The sequence below is a fragment of the Argiope bruennichi genome, chromosome 6 (assembly GCF_947563725.1).
Source record: "Argiope bruennichi chromosome 6, qqArgBrue1.1, whole genome shotgun sequence".
Lineage (NCBI taxonomy): Eukaryota > Metazoa > Arthropoda > Arachnida > Araneae > Araneidae > Argiope > Argiope bruennichi.
In genome coordinates this window covers 95,656,145-95,675,659 of record NC_079156.1, presented here as the reverse complement: position 1 = coordinate 95,675,659, position 19,515 = coordinate 95,656,145, and the positions used below count along the sequence as shown (strand labels likewise).

Here is a 19,515-nt window from a genome sequence, read left to right as displayed (position 1 = left end):
ATAATTTACTATTTCTATCATTGTAATTTCAGTATATCTTTAGAATGAATGGCGATCATTATTCAGAGAAAAATTCATCTTGAAAAATATCTGTTTTTTTGTTGTTGTTGTTGTTGTTTTTTTTTTTTTTTAATTCAGCATTAATCTTTTCTTTGTAACAAGATGGTTAGCGAATTAATGAATTCTACAATTTTGAATTTATGCATACTCAAGAATTTAATCATCTTGAAAATAAAATAATTTTCCAAAGGTAAAGGAAATAGTCTGTGAATTTACTTTAGCTAAATAATCATCTAATCTAATAGAAATGTTTTTGGGATTATCCTATATTTCGGGCGATTTGTCACTATCTTCTTTGCAATCTAAACTTTAGCGTCTCTCATTATTTACTATCTAATCTGATCAGCGAACCTATTATTTTTCTCGGATCGAGAGAGTTATTACTTCTGTGTTATGTTTTAAAATTATTCTTGTTTTTTTTTTTCTGTGTAAAACATATTTTGTTCTTGTTAATGCCGCAATGTTTTTATGGAGCTCATATGTCACACTAATACGTATTAATAATCAATATATTAATATGATAAGTTTCTAACCCAAAATATTGTGTGGAATACAGGATAATTCTGAAGGATATGCAATGCCACTGGTTTGTTTGTTTTGGTTATTTATCGTGATGACTTTAAATTGAATAGTTTGAAATTTTATCACCATTTGGAAACAGTTTTTGATGAAAACAAATTTCTGATAAAAAGAGCTATGCAAAGTGTTTTATCTTCGAAATAAAAGAATCTTTAGGCTGAAAATGTTATTGGAACTTATTAAGAAATGGAATACTACAACTAAATACAGTAAAATCATTCCTATGACTTTATTGGAGTATTTTTATATTCATCTTGAGGCGACTTGTCAATTAGAAACGAGCTGTGCTATAAATATTTTATAAGATAATACAATTAAAATCCAGATATTAATAAACAGTTTTACATTCGAATGTCATTTTAATGGCAATTATTTTAATTGTAATATTACATTGATCTTGAGGTAATTAGTCAGTTTACAGATGATCTGTGCAATAAATATTTTACAGGATAACACAATTTAAATCCATATATTAATAAAATAATTCCACATTTGATTGATACAGCAATTTAATGGTAATTACCTGAGATTTACTTTATAAAATTATTGATGATACCTGTTTTTCAATGGGTGACATCCATCAATAGAAAGGGAACGTGGATTGGAAGGGATTAGTTTCCATCATGAATGGTATAAAGGAGACCCGAATAAAATAGGTAACAAGAAAGAGGCGGAGAAAAAACAAATCATGAACCTTGATTGGTGGAGGGATAAAAAAAACTTAGCCTTCATGCAATTCGCCGTGAGTTAAAACTTAGCTGTCACCAGATCAATCAAGTTACTGTCGAATCTTTGGTTCTGATCAAGGATTCACTACAGCACAAAACAATTATTTAGATGCTTTCTAAGATTGAAGACCAGCCACAAGTACTACGTTTCCTACTTATTGATTCATTCTCTGTCTTCATTTCCATTATTTATCAACAATTTTCGTTTTTATTGAATTTCCAATAGAGAAAAGTAACCAAAGAAGATTAAAAATGAACAAACAGGGTTTTAAAATTACGTCAAAGGATAGTAAAGACCTGTAGACAGCTTAGACGAGCCACCATTACAGGAAACTCAAAGAATGATACATTTACTTCCCTGAGAATTTTCTTAAATCCCTTCCTGAGGTTAACGTTACATTGGAAAGGTAGTCACAATTGTTGAGAATCTGAGAATTCAACTATCTAAAACATGTTCTTACTAAGCTCTTAACTTAGCTCTTAACATTCAACCAAGCTCTATCAAAAACATGTTTTAGTATTTATTGCTAAACTGTTGTACTGAACTTTTAAAGATTGATACTTGATTCAAACTCAAAAAATGATACATTGAACTCCCTGAAAATTCGCTTAAATCTCTACTTGAAGTTGATGAACAGCACATTAAAAAGGTAATCACAATTGCTTAGAATCAGAGCATTACATCTATATATTTCGAAAACATGCTTTAGTACTTGCTGCAAAATTATTGTAATGGACTTAAAGAATGATTATTCACTTACCACATGAGAGCAATCGCTTGAAAGCCTTCCTGAATTTGATAGACATCGCATTATACAGAATAGGATTGATGGCGCTGTTGATAAATATCATGGTCTTGCAGAACATGAGGAACCATAACTCCATGTAGCGGTGAGTAGCGAATGAGTTGTAGACCACAAGGAAGCGGTATGGGAACCACAATGTGGCGAAAAGAGCAACCACAACGACTAGCATCTTAACAACCTAGAAAGGAAATGGAAAATGTTAATTTATAAGAATTAGGTATCCTAAAAAGGTTAAAAAGGCAGCACACATTTATCACGTTCATTATTTTTAATTTCACGCATTCGAAATGCACATTGATAAGTTATTGTGATCATCAAAAAAAACTTGATTAAAAGATTTTGATAAAATTCCACAGTTTTGACGTCCTTGACCACAAAAAATACTTTATTATTATTATTATTATTACTATCGTTCATTTTATGTGAGAAAAAAATAATTCATGAATGAAGTGAGTTAAAGGGTTGAAATTTGGTTTATTTTTTTCAAATTATAATTGTAGATTTCTGTCACATTTTTGATGAATCTATTCGCATGAAGTCCGTCTGTGTGTCTGTTCGTGAGCACGTGAATACATTTATTGATTAAACTGAATTTCCCCATTAGAACTGTGCGTTGTTCTTTCAGTAAGAAATTTTTGAATATTCATGTGAGTATTATACTATAAAAATATAACCCATTAGGTAAATGAAATTTGGTATAGGGCCTTGTGTCTAAAATGGTAGTTTTGCATGAAATATGTTGAGAAAATGTTTCCAAAATGTTTATTTGTTTCTCCCTTCACATTCAAAATCATCATATAGGGTCACTCATGTATGCAAAATCGGACGGGGGAGAAATACACTCTCACTTAAGTAGTCATCTTTTTTAGTTGGCGATCGAATACAATAAAACATTGCTGTTCCACACTGGTGCATTTATGTTATATAATACTGTACGGTATTAAGTAATAATCTTTATATCATATAAGATTATTTAATAAATATAATAAAATAATATTTAACAATAATGTGCAACAATATTGTACAATATTCTGCTATCTGATGTCTTGTCTAAGGTTCACAATTTCTATAATTAGTAATAGTAAAGGAATTATTTTAAGAAATATCCATGGATTCAGAGAAAATACAGGATTTTTTACATGAAGAGCACAAAAACTACTTTCACACTAGATCTATTTTGATAACTAAACTAAAAATTGCTTACTTAAAAATAACTTTAAATATAATCTATTAAATATTTTAAAAGCTTGGCAAAGTAATAATATTACAAAAATATATTTTTAAACGTCTCTAATTTTTAATGATTTATATCTTATATTAACGTTACGTTTTATAACTACCCAATTAAATGAATATTTAATTTTTTGGGCTTTAAATTAAAACTAATTAAAATTCAGTCTGAAAGTGAAATTACCAAAGTTATCCTCTTTTATACTTCAGACAAAATGCAAATATTTGGCATTTGATTTGAATAGTTATTATACTAGTTATTGAGAAAAATGCAAACTATGAACGGTAAAGAAACAAAAAGACGACTCTGAATTGTTTCCTAAACAAATTCCCTTAATAGTTTGAATAAAAAAACCAAATACGAAAGAACTGTCATATAACAATACCATCATATCATGAATTATGCATAAGAATATGCCAGAAAATTGTCAGACATTTTGCAACTAATAGAAAACAATTTGAGCAGCATTATATTGTTTTAAATGTCTCATTATCTATGTAAAACAGACAAGTTTTATTCTAACTATCCAGTTTTGTTGCATTCTAAAAAAATTTAGAATTTAGAAAATTACATTTTCAGAGGTATATGAGAAGCAATAAAAAAAAGCGAAATTTTTATGTATGCTTTTATTTTGCTTCTTAAAATATTCAAAAGGTTGAAATACTGTAATCAGAATTTTTGTATAGGTATGTATTTTCGATAAAAAATATAATGCGTCATTTTCAGAACTGTGCAAATTATTTGCTATATTTTATTAAGTTTCAAAGTGACACGAGATGTCGAAGCTAGTAATAATTGCCATAATAATTACCATAAGAAAATTCCTGAAGGCTAAATGATAAAAGTAAAAACTTGTTTAATCATAGTTTACATCTACGAAATTTTATTTAAATCATGCATAGTAAAATCTAGAAATATATATATATATATACTAACGGAAATGTCGAAGTCAAAATAATACGATAAGGAAATGCCACCATCAAAAGAAAATCGATTATTTAGAAATTAATACAATATTAAATACCTTATGAATATGATTAAAATTTCAGTCCCTTCATTCTATTAGAGAGAATAGTAGAGTATACAAGCTTTATGTCTTTAAAACGCTTCGTTTCTTTCCTTCAAAGGTTTGAAAGATTTTTTTTTTTTTTTTTTTTGCATTTCCCTACATTATTCAAACTGTAACTGATTGTTATGAGCGAGGATAGTACCTGGGACCTTGTGGTTCGCAGCCGTGTAACAAGATCACAAGACAAAATAATTACTCGTGTTTCGTAGCTGTTATCTGGCTTATAAGCTTTTCACCACAGTACTCTCCCTCCAGTGAGACGAACGATATGGCTGTTGAGTGGTGATGTATTAACTGTTGAGTCTAATGCGCCTGTACCCATTTGAGCATTTGAGTAGCGCCAAGCGTTATGTGTGTGGGTGAGTGGTTGCTGTTTCTGATGCTGTTGCGCCAAGTGAGTCTGACGACTTTGGGTTGCTGGGTTAAGTGAGTCTGATGACTTTGGGTTGCTGGGTCAAGTGAGTCTGATGACTTTGGGTTGCTGGGTCAAGTGAGTCTGATGACTTTGGGTTGCTGGGTCAAGTGAGTCTGATGACTTTGGGTTGCTGGGTCAAGTGAGTCTGATGACTTTGGGTTGCTGTGGATAGATAGTGCCACAACAGCTGTACGAAGGTTGAAGGTTCATCGTCCGAGGTCACCAATGTCGCGGATTGGTAGGAGCGAGGATAGAACCTGGGACCTTGTAGTACGCAGCCGAGTAACAAGACACCAATACAAAAGTAATTACTCATGTTTCGTAGCTGTTATCCGGCTTATAAGCGTTTCACCACAAAATCTTTATTTCTAATTTTCTAATATTTTTTATTCAATTAAAATTGTATCGTAAAATGTTCCTATGTCTTGTTTAAAGAAGCCTAAAATTTACGAGCACATTTTCTTACAAAATGGAATTAATATCACAAAACTTTTACATAGTTTCAACTTTTATTCAATGTATTTGTTTCAGATAATAAAAATGTACGTATGAAACTAACGTACTTTAAAAGTGTAGATTTTCTCAGTTTGACATAAGTAAAAAATTAAAAAGTAGTTATTTGTTTTCTTCATAAAAGTAATTAAAATTATTTTTTTTTATTTATAAAAAATCGACAAAAAAAGCATAATATTTCATCGGCATATATAATTGTTTTAAATATTTTTCTTCTGAATGTTATAGTGATACTAGGATCTAACAAAAATGCAATTTCTACCTACACCACTAGAAATGTTTCCATCTGCAATCAGTTCTGCAAATGCTCTATCAATAGTCTTTAATATTGCATTGCCTTGGGGAAACTAATCTGCCTTTCTAATCACATTGTAAATAATTTACATCGCTGCTTAATTGTGCTGATTGTAATTACTGATTATGATTGAATATAAGAATGTAAATGCAGCAGACCTTATCCTACCATAGCCTGGATGATAAAAGTGAAAATATTTCCCTTTTCTTTACAAAAATACTAGATTTAAAAGCCTAACCGTAACTCATAAGTTGCCAGAATTTTTATATCAGCATTGATAATTGAAGTAATGATACATATATTATTATCCCTTCTATCAATTATTGGTAAAATATTACTACCAAAAGCTATCATCAAATTACACCCAAATGGTTTATGTCAGAAACTCTGCAATAAATTTCAGGATTGAATGGATTAAAAAAATCGATATGCATTTAAGCCACTTTATAAAACTGTGAAAGAAATTTTAAAGTGGATATTTTGACATATAATAGAGGATATCTTTTCGAGTAATCAGAAAGTCATATCGATGGTGTAATTTTACCATTACTCATGGAATTACCAATCTTCTTTTGTTTTATTAATAATCTAGTCAAAATTCGCAAATATGATGACTGTATATATTAACTATGTATATTGATGGTAATATATTGAATAATGAAATGAAAATTAGGATACAACTGATTTAAGTAGAAAAACGGGAATCCTAATAATATATAACTATTAATTCAGCCTATAACCAAAGATAAAAATTCTGGTTTTGCAGATTCTACACTGCCATAAGAGAAATGATTAAATTCAAATAAAAGAGTCGATAAATTAATAATGTTAACATTATAATTACATCTGATAAAAAAACTGGTAGTAGTTTCTAATATCTTTAATCCTTCGAAATAGTTTCTCAGTATTTTGTGCTACTTCTTTTAAGAGAAATGGAATAAGTGGAGTATTTGAATCAGTACCCGTACTGCGAAAATTTTTAATCGTCTCAGAATCGAATCATAGTTAGATACAATAAATCTAGTGAGAGAAAATTCCAACCCCTCGAGTAAAAATTCGCTGTGAAATATTGGTACTTTAATGCTCCACGTATTTCATCTGAAACATCAGTAGGACTAGTTCTGATCCAGTATTATACTATTTCAATATCACTGGAAACACGCTATGTAGAACGCTGATGCATTTTAGGTACTGAAAGCTACTACCTGTATTGTATCAAATGTAACTTTATTGCTGTTACAATTACATTTACAACTCTTGTATATACATTGTTAAAATAGAGTAATCGTAATTGTGCATTGATTGATTGATTTCTTGATAGTTTCTTTTTAAATAATTAATGGATAAGGCATATTTTCTTCAAAGTTTAGACTACAAGCATGTAGAAATTTACTGTTGCTAAATGGTGTTTTTTCATCAGATGTTAACTAGCAGAATATCAAAGGAATAACTAATAATATCTTATATATAAAACATTAAGCTGAAAAGTAACACAAACTAGAGAGATTAAAAATTAGTTATCGGTACAATGAGCATTATCAGTGGTGGAGAGAAAATATTCTGCTGGAAGAAGGCATGACTCATGCCTTATTGACAATTAATACACTTGCATATCATTTAGGGATATAGAATTTTCCTTTACGTGGTAAACTTGAAAAGCCAATTCATCAATTTTTAAATTTTCTTGACAGGCCATTTCTACTAACTCGGTTTAGAACAGACCAGTCTTAATAATTTTATAAAATGTAAAAATTATTCACGAATTCCTTAATCACATTATTTAGTTTTAGCAATAAAATTAATTATCAATCAATTATTGTTATTTCCAAATTTTAATGTAAAAGTACTTAATGCTGAAAAGATGATATGCATCAATTAACATCAAATATTTCTAGCAATTTATCCCAAATATAAGGAAACACTGAATTTTAGAGATTCATTGATTAATAAAATTGATATGCAAATCAAGTTAATTTTATGAAAACTTTAAATAAACCTTTTTCCTTAAATCGATCACAGTTCCAAAAATATGAATTTTAGTGATTCATTGATTAATAAAATTGATATGAAAATTAAGTTAATTTTATTAAAACTTTAAATAAACTTTTTTTCCTAAATCGATCATAATTCCAAAAATATTTTATTATACAATTGCTTGAAAAAAATTCTGGATTTTTAAAGGACTAAAATAAATCTTTAATGCAGCTTTACATGTACAAATGACTGAATAAAACAACAATTAAAATATTTTTGGAAAAAATAAAATAAATATTTGCATAAAATAAATTTCTAAAAATTTATTTTCATACGTCTCCCAAGTATAAGAATATTTTTTATATTAAAAATTTTCTAATATCGAGTCTTTAATTTACAATTTATTTTTCCTCAAATTCATTTACTAGGCAAAGCCACTTATATGGGAACAAAATTTAATAAAATTAATCGAATATCTGATAATTAAAGTTCCAAGAATATTAAAATAGTGTTATGGAATTGAAGAATTAAATTTACAGAATTAAAAAAAAATCTAGCAAATCAGTAGATATGTGAAAATAGATTACAATATTCCATCTTTACAAATATAATTCAAATCAAGAAAAATACAAGTTCATAAGACCGAATTTGGACATTTTGCATACACTCATTCAAAACAAAAACAAGCCACTTATAACTGATTATGAAGAAAAGATTTATAAGGGAAAGATTTTATAAATAATCTTAAATGTGTAATACTTACATAAATAATCACAATATAAAATAAATTCTTTTAGAACTAAAATATCAGTTACAGAATTCAATTTCCACAAGCAACCTAACGATTTACGATATGTGATTATATATATATATATATATATATATATATATATATATATATATATATATATATATATATATATATATATATATATATATATATAAACGTAATATATTTGATATCATTTTTTATATTAAATCTCTAGAATAACAACTCTTTAATAAAACATGTGATGACTGAAAATATTGTTTATAATTATTATAAAATACATTATAATATTATTTCATTTTTTGTGATGATTTATGAAATACAGAATAAGTCATTACATACAATTATATATAATTTATAATTATATGTGACGAATTTACGACAACAATTGATTATAAAGAAATGAGTTGCTCATATTAGTTGAAAAAATAAAGATTATTTATTCTAGTTTTATTTATTCGCAGATATATAAACCAAAATAAAACATAAATGTGTAATTATTTAGGTGTATGAGTTACTTGGAAAAAAAAATAATAATAGATTAAGAAAACGTCATTTTTCCCTTTTAAAAAAATGAAAATGAAAATTTTAAGCCATGTTTGAAGTTTACGCTCGACTTACTTTTAATGAGAAACAGACTGACGAACTCAAAATATTTATTTTTTTATAATTTTTCTTATTGAAATATATCTCTCGTTGCCCAATTTATTTTAATGATGTTCCAAATGAGATTTAGAAAAAAATTGTCGAATCCCATTTTTATACATTTTTTTTTTACCGAATTAGTTCATGCATAAAATTTCAAAAATTATTCTCGTCCGGCATTTTATTTCGCTTGCTTCATTTGCATATATTTAGTACCATTTCACATCACTGGTCTTTTTTAAAAAAATATTGTTTGCTGATTAAAATGACAAAAATTAATTTTTTTTGTCGTAACTAGAAATAGTTTTTTTCCTAAATAAACGTAAGTTATCGTATGTATTTTAATTCCAAACTTGTCCATTTTTGATTATTCATTTTTTGTAGATTTTTTTTAATCATTTTAGGTTTGTCATTAAAGTTTAAGATGGCATTATTTTTTTATGCTATCACTTAGTCCTCTTCTAATATATTATAAAAACGCTACTTTGGGTCTGATACATTTATTACAGAAAATGCTTTTAAAACTGATTATCCTAGATTGAAAACTTTTAAGTTTCGAAAGTTGTATTTTTTATACATATTAATGGAATCTTTTTATTTCAGTAGTGAAATTTAAATAAATTATTGGATTTTCCTGAAACAAATTAGATATGCTATCTGTCCAGGAAAATTTTTAATGGACTTTCAAGTTTATAAAATACTATCCTTGTAAATACATTAATATTTTACATTTTATTATTTGACGTATTTGAAAACAAAAACGCATTTCAATATTTCAAAACACCAATTTAGTCATGGTAATATATATGTGGGGGCTAGCGGCTCAGCCGTTCGTCCAGTTCATTAAATTTTTTTTATGTTAAATTAATTTAATTTGATAAATTATCCGATTAGTAGAGGCCTGTTTTTCGAGCCAGAGTTAACATACCTCTACATATATATACCTCTATATATATATATATATATATATATATATATATATACTTTTGAGATTATTTTTATGTTTACAAAAATTTTAACTCGTAAATATCAAACATATTTTTTCGAAACATTGGACATACTATTTCCGGTTTTGTTGACTTTGATTAACTTAATTTTATATAATTTTTTGATATGTTTGACACAATTCTCACTAAAGGATTTTTTTATTTTATTTTTCAATTAAAAACTTGTTTTTCTCATGCATGCATTTATGCATGTCATATTTAGATGTTCCGATTTATTAATTAAAAAAATCAATAAATATGTAACTCAATCCATAATACATGTATTCCTGGCAGAGCTATCACAGAAATAAATAATGAAAGCTGGAATTTTAGATTATTATAAGATGGAAAATAATTTTAAAACAAATTTATTAGTCGTTTTAAAACACCGCTCGGTTTACTTATACACATAAATGTTATTTATGTTTGATGTTTTATTTTTATTATAAGGGAAATGTTAATTCTGCCGTAACAAAAGTGTTATTTCTATCTTTTTAACTGAGTTCAGAGCTCAGAAAAATTTACTAAACTTCTATGTATAAGACAGCTGCTCGGTTTTGCCCATTTTGATACTAAAGTTTTCAGTTACGAAAACATTTCTAAAATTTTATTTTAAATGTTTAGTTTGATAAAAATATTCGATGATAGAAAATGGTAAATAAAAACATGAACGTGAAACAAGAGTAAAGTTTGGTCTTATATGAAACAGTCTCCTCTCTTTTCTTTCAAGAGAAGAGAATATCAAAAATATCTTGTAACAGCTTTCATTTTACGGTTCGCCAATTTAAACACTTTGAGAATCTTGTTTTCAAAGCTTAGAAAAGAATAAGAAACATTTTAAAGTCAAGTCTGAATTACTCTCATTTGACTTTTCCAAACAAGTATGTAAAATAACTTTTATTTCAATAAAGCTCAGAATTCTCTATATTGAATAAAATATGATAATTGTTTCACATTTTTATATTTTTGGAAAAATATTAATGCTATCATTATTCAGCAGTTTTGAGCGTTCAGATTTCTGAAATCCTTTAATCTTCCAAATTTGTGTTAATATAAACAAATATAATAGATAATAACATTTTAATAAGCAGTAATATATTTCATGCAATAATGGTATCATTATGGATAAATTAAGAGCTCATTGATAGTTTTTATTTGATAAAAAGCTACTGTTGCATATCCTTTCATGATAATATAAATCTTCATTTTTTTTAACCTGCATAATATTTCCTGGTAACATTCCATTCCGTTTTATCCTCTATAGATCATGGTTTAATTCCTCATAGAAAGAATTTATTTTATATTTAAATTAATATATTTTGATAATTGAAATTAAAAAGAAATTCGTAAATTCCATGTAACTATATAAATACAAATAAAATACAATAAATACATATAAATAATAAAATATATAAATACAAAAAATAACATTTCCTGGTAACATTCCATTCCGTTTTATCCTCTATAGATCACGGTTTAATTCCTCATAGAACAAATTTCTGTTATATTTAAATTAATATATTTTGATAATTGAAATTAAAAAGAAATCCGTAAATTCCATGTAAATATATAAATACAAATAAAATACAATAAATACATATAAATAATAAAATATATAAATACAAAACATTTCCTGGTAACATTCCATTCCGTTTTATCCTCTATAGATCATGGTTTAATTCCTCATAGAAAAAATTTCTGTTATATTTAAATTAATATATTTTGATAATTGAAATTAAAAAGAAATCCGTAAATTCCATGTAAATATATAAACACAAATAAAAGTCATATCTATTAAAAATTAGACAAATGATAATATGAATAATAGATAAAAGAATTATCCATTTCATTTAATATTATGCTTGCATGATCGAAATGGAATAGCACGCATAATTAAAAAAATAACATTAAAATTTTATCCAATCATTCTCAAGTAATCTTATATCATATAATTATATCTTATTTCATCATCAGTTTTTGAGATAATTTATTCGGATTCAATTTCATATAACCAGTAGCAAAATATCACTTCAGCATCCAGTATTTCTTTTCAGATTCTTTTGAAGCAAATCATACATTACATTACAGAAAAATATTAAATATGATTTAATTATAATATAATAATAATTTGCTAATTGATAATGATTAGCATAATTTAAGTTCCAACAGAGATGTTTTTATAAAATTGACTTAAATAATTATCTGTTTTCTTTTGCTTATAGAAAAATTTACATTGTCGAAATTACATACAGTATTTTGAAAACCATATTACGACAATCAAAAGTAGATACATTTCTAAACACTTTTGCATTCGTATTGTTTTATTTTATGAATGAAATAACTTACTATTATATATAGAAGAGGTTATAAACTAAATATTTCATTCATTATTTTGTAATCCTAATGAGTTAAAAATTTTGTTTTAAAAACTGGTCTCAATTTTTAAAGTACGATTTTTAAATTTTATTCAATAAAAAAAATGTATTTTCAAGGTGAATCTTTTTTGTATAAATCTTTTGACTTGTACATTGAATTGCAAATCATTGAAATTAAAATATATTAAATAAACCCAAGTTGCCATTGGTTTAAAATACAAAAATAATTTTGACAATTAGTAATATTCCAGATGCTTCTTTTAAAAAAAAAGTTAAAATAATAAGAATGGTTCAAAATAAAGTTGACTGCTTAGTTAAAAGATCAAGTATCAAGCAAGGAAGTGTAAATAAAACACTTTTTAAAATCACAAAAATTATGGTTGGGGGAAAAAAATACCAAAATATTATTCTTTTTTTTATTTTATTAAACAAGAAAATACGAATTAAAAGATGTCACTTGAATTTCTTTTACATGAAATTCAGTAAAATATAATTATATTTCTGTTTCTGTGTATACATCATTTATGTCTTTATTTCGATTATTAAATCCGTTAAATTTAGAAATTTTTCATTTCATTATTTTATTCATATAACTACAAGACTTCTTAACTTTATATCACCTGTGCAAAATTTGCATTTTAATCGGAAAGATTATGATTAATTTCCAACTAATATAACAACATATTTGTGGAAACATAATCCAGAAGCACACTCATATTACGCCAACCACTCGCCTTCAAATGTACTCTTACCGGTTTTTATCACTTCAGCCGTCCATCTAACAAATCCAATTCTCTCTGTTTCCACAGTGTACTCAGAAACAAGGTTTCGCTAAGGACAATGCGAAGATACGTGAAATCTCGAGAGATATTTGAGATGTGATGGGTTTGTAGTCTGGGGTGTTTCTGGATTCGTTTTTCTGATGTTTTATTTATTTATTTATTTTAGCACCATATTCTGGTGGCTTTTTTTTGTGCAGGCTATATAGTTGTTAAAAAGATTTGTATCTTTCAACATAATTTATGTATTTATACACACACACAAATTTATATAAGTTCTACATAATTTACACTTTTGATTTTCTAGTAAAGAATATTTTCTTGCCACCTTTGCCCTGTTTGGAATCTTAAAGTATTTTCTTTATATCTGCTTTATATTTTAGTCAATAGACTGTATTGTAAATATTAATCAATTTTTGTTTGATATTGCTGCACTGTATACTATACATTCCGTTTTTTGAAAATTGAAATTTTAATTTTATGTTAACCTCCTTCACTGCTTCCCCTATGTAAATTTTAATTTATATTTCTTGACACCGAAGTAAATTTGTTCAATATTAATTTAGTTTTAATTTTAATTAAACAAATTGTAATGCATATAATTAACTACCGTCAGTAATTTAGTCAGGATTGTAATACTTTCAGTAAATTAATTTCAAGGTCCTAAACTCTTTCGGGTAGACGGGTCGTCATAGTGTAGCCCAAGATGATTAGAATAATCAAAACCTAAGATTGTATATATATATATATATATATATATATATATATATATATATATATATATATATATAGCTCATTTCTTCTGAGTTGAAACTTTAACTGTAATTTCCAGAATATTCAAAAATTTTATTATGAGCATTGTTTAATACCGTGACATATTTTTACATCGGAAAATAAGTTGCATTTCCATATTTTAATTATCAAAAATTAAAAAAGTCATGAAATTCTAGTAGCAACAATAACAACAATTTGAGTTTCACTTCAGTAATGAAATAAATTGTTCTAAAATGCTATAAAGATAATTTTAAGAAGTTAATTAAAATTGACAAAAATTATATGTCCAAAAAATTGTTTTATTAGATTGTGTATATCCGAAATATTTGGATGGTAAAAATTCCTCTTTGTACTGTAATATGTTCGAGAATTATGATGAGAAATCATTAAAATTTCAATTAATTTTTTATTGTTTCTAATTAAAAAGTTTTTCAAATTATCAGGCGTGCATATTTCGGTCATCCAAATTGACCTAGAACTGTAAAAAACATTTGATCATTTTACGGGGAACAATTACATATGTATATCGCCAACATTCAAAATCTTTATTACTATTATTAGAGATAACATTAACAAATATTATCTCTTTTTTCTCTGACAAATTAATTTGAAGTATTGAATAAAATCATACACTTTTTTTAAAGTATTGTTATTTTGTTATGGTTTTCGTGAAGAAATTCATGAAATATCATTTTTAAAAATAAGTTCGTTAGTGTAACAGTGAATAGCCAAACAAGTGAACTGATATATAATATAAAATAATATAATATAATTATTTGAAATAAAAGTTTATCAAATGCAATATATAAAATTTGTTACTTGAAGTTAAAAGTACAAAATAAAATATCTATTTGACATAGTTAGTATTCACTATTTGACATAGTTCAAATAGATATTTTGTAACAACAATTTCTGAAGTGATTTGTTGGTATATTTTATAGCATGAAAATTAAAAATCCTAATGTTTTAGTACGATAAATCTCAATATATAGTACTGAAACATTGATAAGATATTAGATATTATAAGATTTTAAAATATGTTCTTATCTGTAAAGTTATACCAATTCTCTTGCATGAAATTTTTCCAATAGCACTTAACATTGAAGCATTTCCTTGCGTCAGCTAACAAAAGTAAAGCAAACTATTGGATTATTGTATTTATCTCCGATTTTAATCTGTAGACCTTTCATAAAAGGCATAGTACTGAAACATTGATAAGATATTAGATATTATAAGATTTTAAAATATGTTCTTATCTGTAAAGTTATACCAATTCTCTTGCATGAAATTTTTCCAATAGCACTTAACATTGAAGCATTTCCTTGCGTCAGCTAACAAAAGTAAAGCAAACTATTGGATTATTGTATTTATCTCAGATTTTAATCTGTAGACCTTTCATAAAAGGCATAGTACTGAAACATTGATAAGATATTAGATATTATAAGATTTTAAAATATGTTCTTATCTGTAAAGTTATACCAATTCTCTTGCATGAAATTTTTCCAATAGCACTTAACATTGAAGCATTTCCTTGCGTCAGCTAACAAAAGTAAAGCAAACTATTGGATTATTGTATTTATCTCAGATTTTAATCTGTAGACTTTTCCTAAAAAGCATAAAAACCAAGCTGCTACATACACCAGCTGTTTATATTTACCCCTTTCATTACAATGGTTTCCATTGAGAAACCTCCTTAGAAATTTTATTCCAGATATCCGCACAGTCCAAAGTATTTAATGAGACCCGAGAATGCCAGTTTTGGAAGAAAAATGAAAAGAATGAAACTAGAGAAAAGCTGCCTCCATCGGAAACAGTTTTTTTCTTTTTGAAAATGAGTGAGTTCAAACACATGTAAAAGTTTTCAGTTTGCCTCTCGCTAATTTGAGGACTGTGAGAAACGGAACTTGCTTTTACAGCTGAAGAAGAAAAATTTGAACCTCAATGATTCACCAAGTCGGTCTTAATTCATAAGACAGAGATTTTTTCCTTTTTATTCTAACTCATGAATTAGAAAGAATAGTTGTGGTATTCAATAAAGCTCTAGATTCTCGTTTGGCTTGCATAAATTATGCTGATTTCATGCAGTTTGTTCGGGATACTTTTTTAAAAACAGAGAGGCTTTCTGTTCTGAGTACTTTTGGAACGTTTTGTATTAAGAATACGAAGAAATTACAATGCATGAAATTAGCCTGAATCAAAATAAAATTTATTCTGCGTGATAATTTTGTTTCCAAAAAGATTTCATATCAATAAGGCTATAGTTTATTCACAGAAGTTTCTGTAACAAATAGGAAATCTTCACAAACTTATGAATAAACGTTTCTTGATAGAATAAATCACTAATTTTCCAAAACGAAATATTTCTAGCTCTAATTTTAATGCTTGTCTTTCACTGAGTGTATGTTATGTTTGTCATGTAGTATTATTATGGTTATATGATTCCATAAATATTTTTAATTGTAAGTAATTCCAAACATTCAAATTAAACTAAAAATGGAAATAAAATAAATGATCATTCAAAGAGAAGTAAATGAGTTCTTTAAGAATTTGAATAAAATACTAAAAAATCATAAATATGTTAAATATAACGTTTTAAAGATAAATCTATGCATGTTAAAATTTATGCAAAATTCATAATGATAACGAATATATAAAATGAATACCATTAAAGGAAATTGCTGAATGATATAAGCGAAAAAGAATTGAATTTTTTTAATAATTATTTGCAGGAACATGATACTAATGAATTGATTTTCAGACCAATATATTCTATGTTCTTTATATTGAGAAAGCGCTTTGTTTGTTTTCGAAAGATTTGTATTTAATTTCCATAGAAAAGCAGATATGTATCCTTAGCAGAGTACAAGCGATAATGTGCCATTGTTTGACTCCAATATTTGACATTTACTATTGTTTTCTTAATTATACTTATACCTAACCTAACATGTTAAACTTAAGAAACTAGTTTAACTAGTTTTTTAACATATTATTGTGGAAACACAGGTACGCGAATACATGGAAAGCAAATATTAATATTATTGGCCAGGGTGCAGGGGAGTTAGTCCATGCTCGATTTCGCTAGCCAACCCTGATGTTGTCCGTTGTTGTACTCGAAGTTCGTCATTTCAAATTAGTTTTTAAACTGTTCTGACCATTCTTTCAACGTTAGAAACTTAATCTTTCCTGTATGACAAAATACATTTGCCGATCGGTTTACTCCCGATTCAAACCTCAAAAACATACAATGAGAACATTCTTTGATCATGTCTCCAATATCTAAATATTGATTTTTGCCGCCAATATTGCATCTTCATGATCAGCTTTTCTTTCCAAATTGGCAGATTCTCGCTCAGTCTTTCTTCGCATTTGTTTTTCAGGTTAAAAGGATTTTAGTGTGCCCCCGAATTTTTTGTCGCCAATATGGCAACCCAACGAGACTATCTTATAGCAACCCTAATGCTGTTCTGTTTACTACTTTTTTTAGTGGTTGAGTTGTACATAAACTACATCTATTTTATGAAAAATGTTAAATAAAAACTAATAAAAAATATCAATTAAAGATTTTAATTTAGTTTTGTGTTACATTTAAAAGATTTTTGTTTTTTTTAAATTTCTAATAAGACACTGTAAGGTTATTTTTAATGTGAATATGAACAGAAAATATTTATACTTTTTCAATACATAAATGTTGGTATGCGCTTTAGAAATAGTCTGAATTATTAATTTAAGAAATCGTATTTAATGGAATTCCTTGCACTTTTCGTAATTCTTTTTCCCGATGTGACGGTGACGGTAATTTTTTACCGTCAATAATTTTTTTTAAATAATCTTTTTATTTTCTTTGATGCTATTCAGAGTACTATTAAACTGAATTGGAAACGTTTAAAAAAGATGGAGATCCTTAGGAATTATTTAATGAAATTGATCATTAGTTAAAAAGATATAAATACAAATACTAATTAACGGTTACTTTTACAATAGTCATCACCTTTTAGACAATAAAAAACAATCTGAAATAAAATGATATAAATAATAAATAGGCAACTGTTTCGTTTTATAATTTATGCTATATCAAAAGTAATTTCGAAAATACATTCTAGAAAATTTTCATTCTGATTCGAATACTTTCTTTTGATGACAAATGTAAATTTATACATGATATATTTAGAAGCAATATATTTCATTCTCAGCATTCATTTTTTCTCTTTACATATTTCCAATTTATTTGAATAACTTTCGAAATAAGGATTAATTTTTTAACACATTTTTCAGAAATAATTTCTTGCATATCATGTCAGTCAGTTCAATTTCATATTGCATTTCAGTATTTACTTATCATATCAAATAAATTATTTACTGTTTAAATAAAAATATATGGACTTATTTCATAGGTGCTTGTGTGTTTGTATAGAGTATCAAAAAATAAGGATAATAGCTTTTTTTTTAAGTTTCCACAAAGTATATGCTTTTTTTTCCTTTGCGTTTTCTGTAAAGATTTTATCTAACTTAAGTTTGTCATTAAAGAATCTAAAAAATGAAACTTTTTTTTTGTCGTGCTAGATCGGTTTTTACTCAATACTAAGCAGTTTTATAATTCATTGCAAAAGTTATTATAAAAAGTAATTTCTGACAGAAGATTTTTTTTCACAAAAAGTTATTAAAAAAATTGATAATCTCCAACCGAAGCAGATTATATTTTTTTTTATTCTTTTTCTCGTCAGTTTATGGGATCATTTTTAATTTTATAGCAGATAAAAAAAAGTATGGTTTAAGAGATTTATTTCTTAAGAACTTGAGAAACATCAGGTGCCAAGATAAAATTGTAATAGATATTTAATCTTTAATATCATTGAGTAAGAAGTTAAAGCATTATTATTTAAAACATAAATCAAATGAAGATCCATTAAGTCATTAAATTATTTTGTTGCAGGATATTTAATGTGAAGAAAGATATACAAATATTTATTTATTTATAAACCGAGTGATGAATTTGAAGCGGAATTAAACATCAATGAAATGTAATGCATTAATTTTTAGAATCAATTTCAATCCACTGAATGAAATGATTAACAGTTTCTAAAAAATCGAAAATCGTTTTTAAAAATATCTTTTTTTAAATTAAATTAATTTTTTAAATATTTTTAAAGTTTATCTATTAGAAGTAGAACTATTCAATAATCTTTAATCTAATTGAATATTTTGACGAAATTCAGACGATTTCAGGTGGTAAATCTTAAATTCATTTCTGAAAAAAATTAAATTTCAACTACTAAAATGCGAAAAAGCTTTTTTTTTTAATGACAGTACGAGTTAAACAAAAATCGTCGGATTTGTTTTCCTATCCTGCATACATTATTCTTTGTTTTTATATATTCTATTCAGAGATTTTCACTTTGATTTGATTAGTTTTTGTTAATTTAATTGCTTTGCAAGTCTTTAAGAAATTGCATCTCATTCGTACTCTAAATATCGTGTTGAAAAAAATATTTTGCTTCATATGAGCATGTGCAGCTATGG

General features: G+C 26.3%; 1 protein-coding gene across 1 annotated transcript in view; it reads right to left on the bottom strand.

The window, feature by feature from the left end:
* LOC129971128 (thyrotropin-releasing hormone receptor-like) overlaps positions 1–19,515 on the bottom strand; it is a 453,265-nt gene that overhangs the window by 88,608 nt on the left and 345,142 nt on the right. Inside the window, exon 3 of the mRNA XM_056084621.1 lies at positions 2,129–2,351. Within this exon, the coding sequence (XP_055940596.1) occupies positions 2,129–2,351 (223 nt within the window). The remainder of the gene's footprint in view (positions 1–2,128; positions 2,352–19,515) is intronic.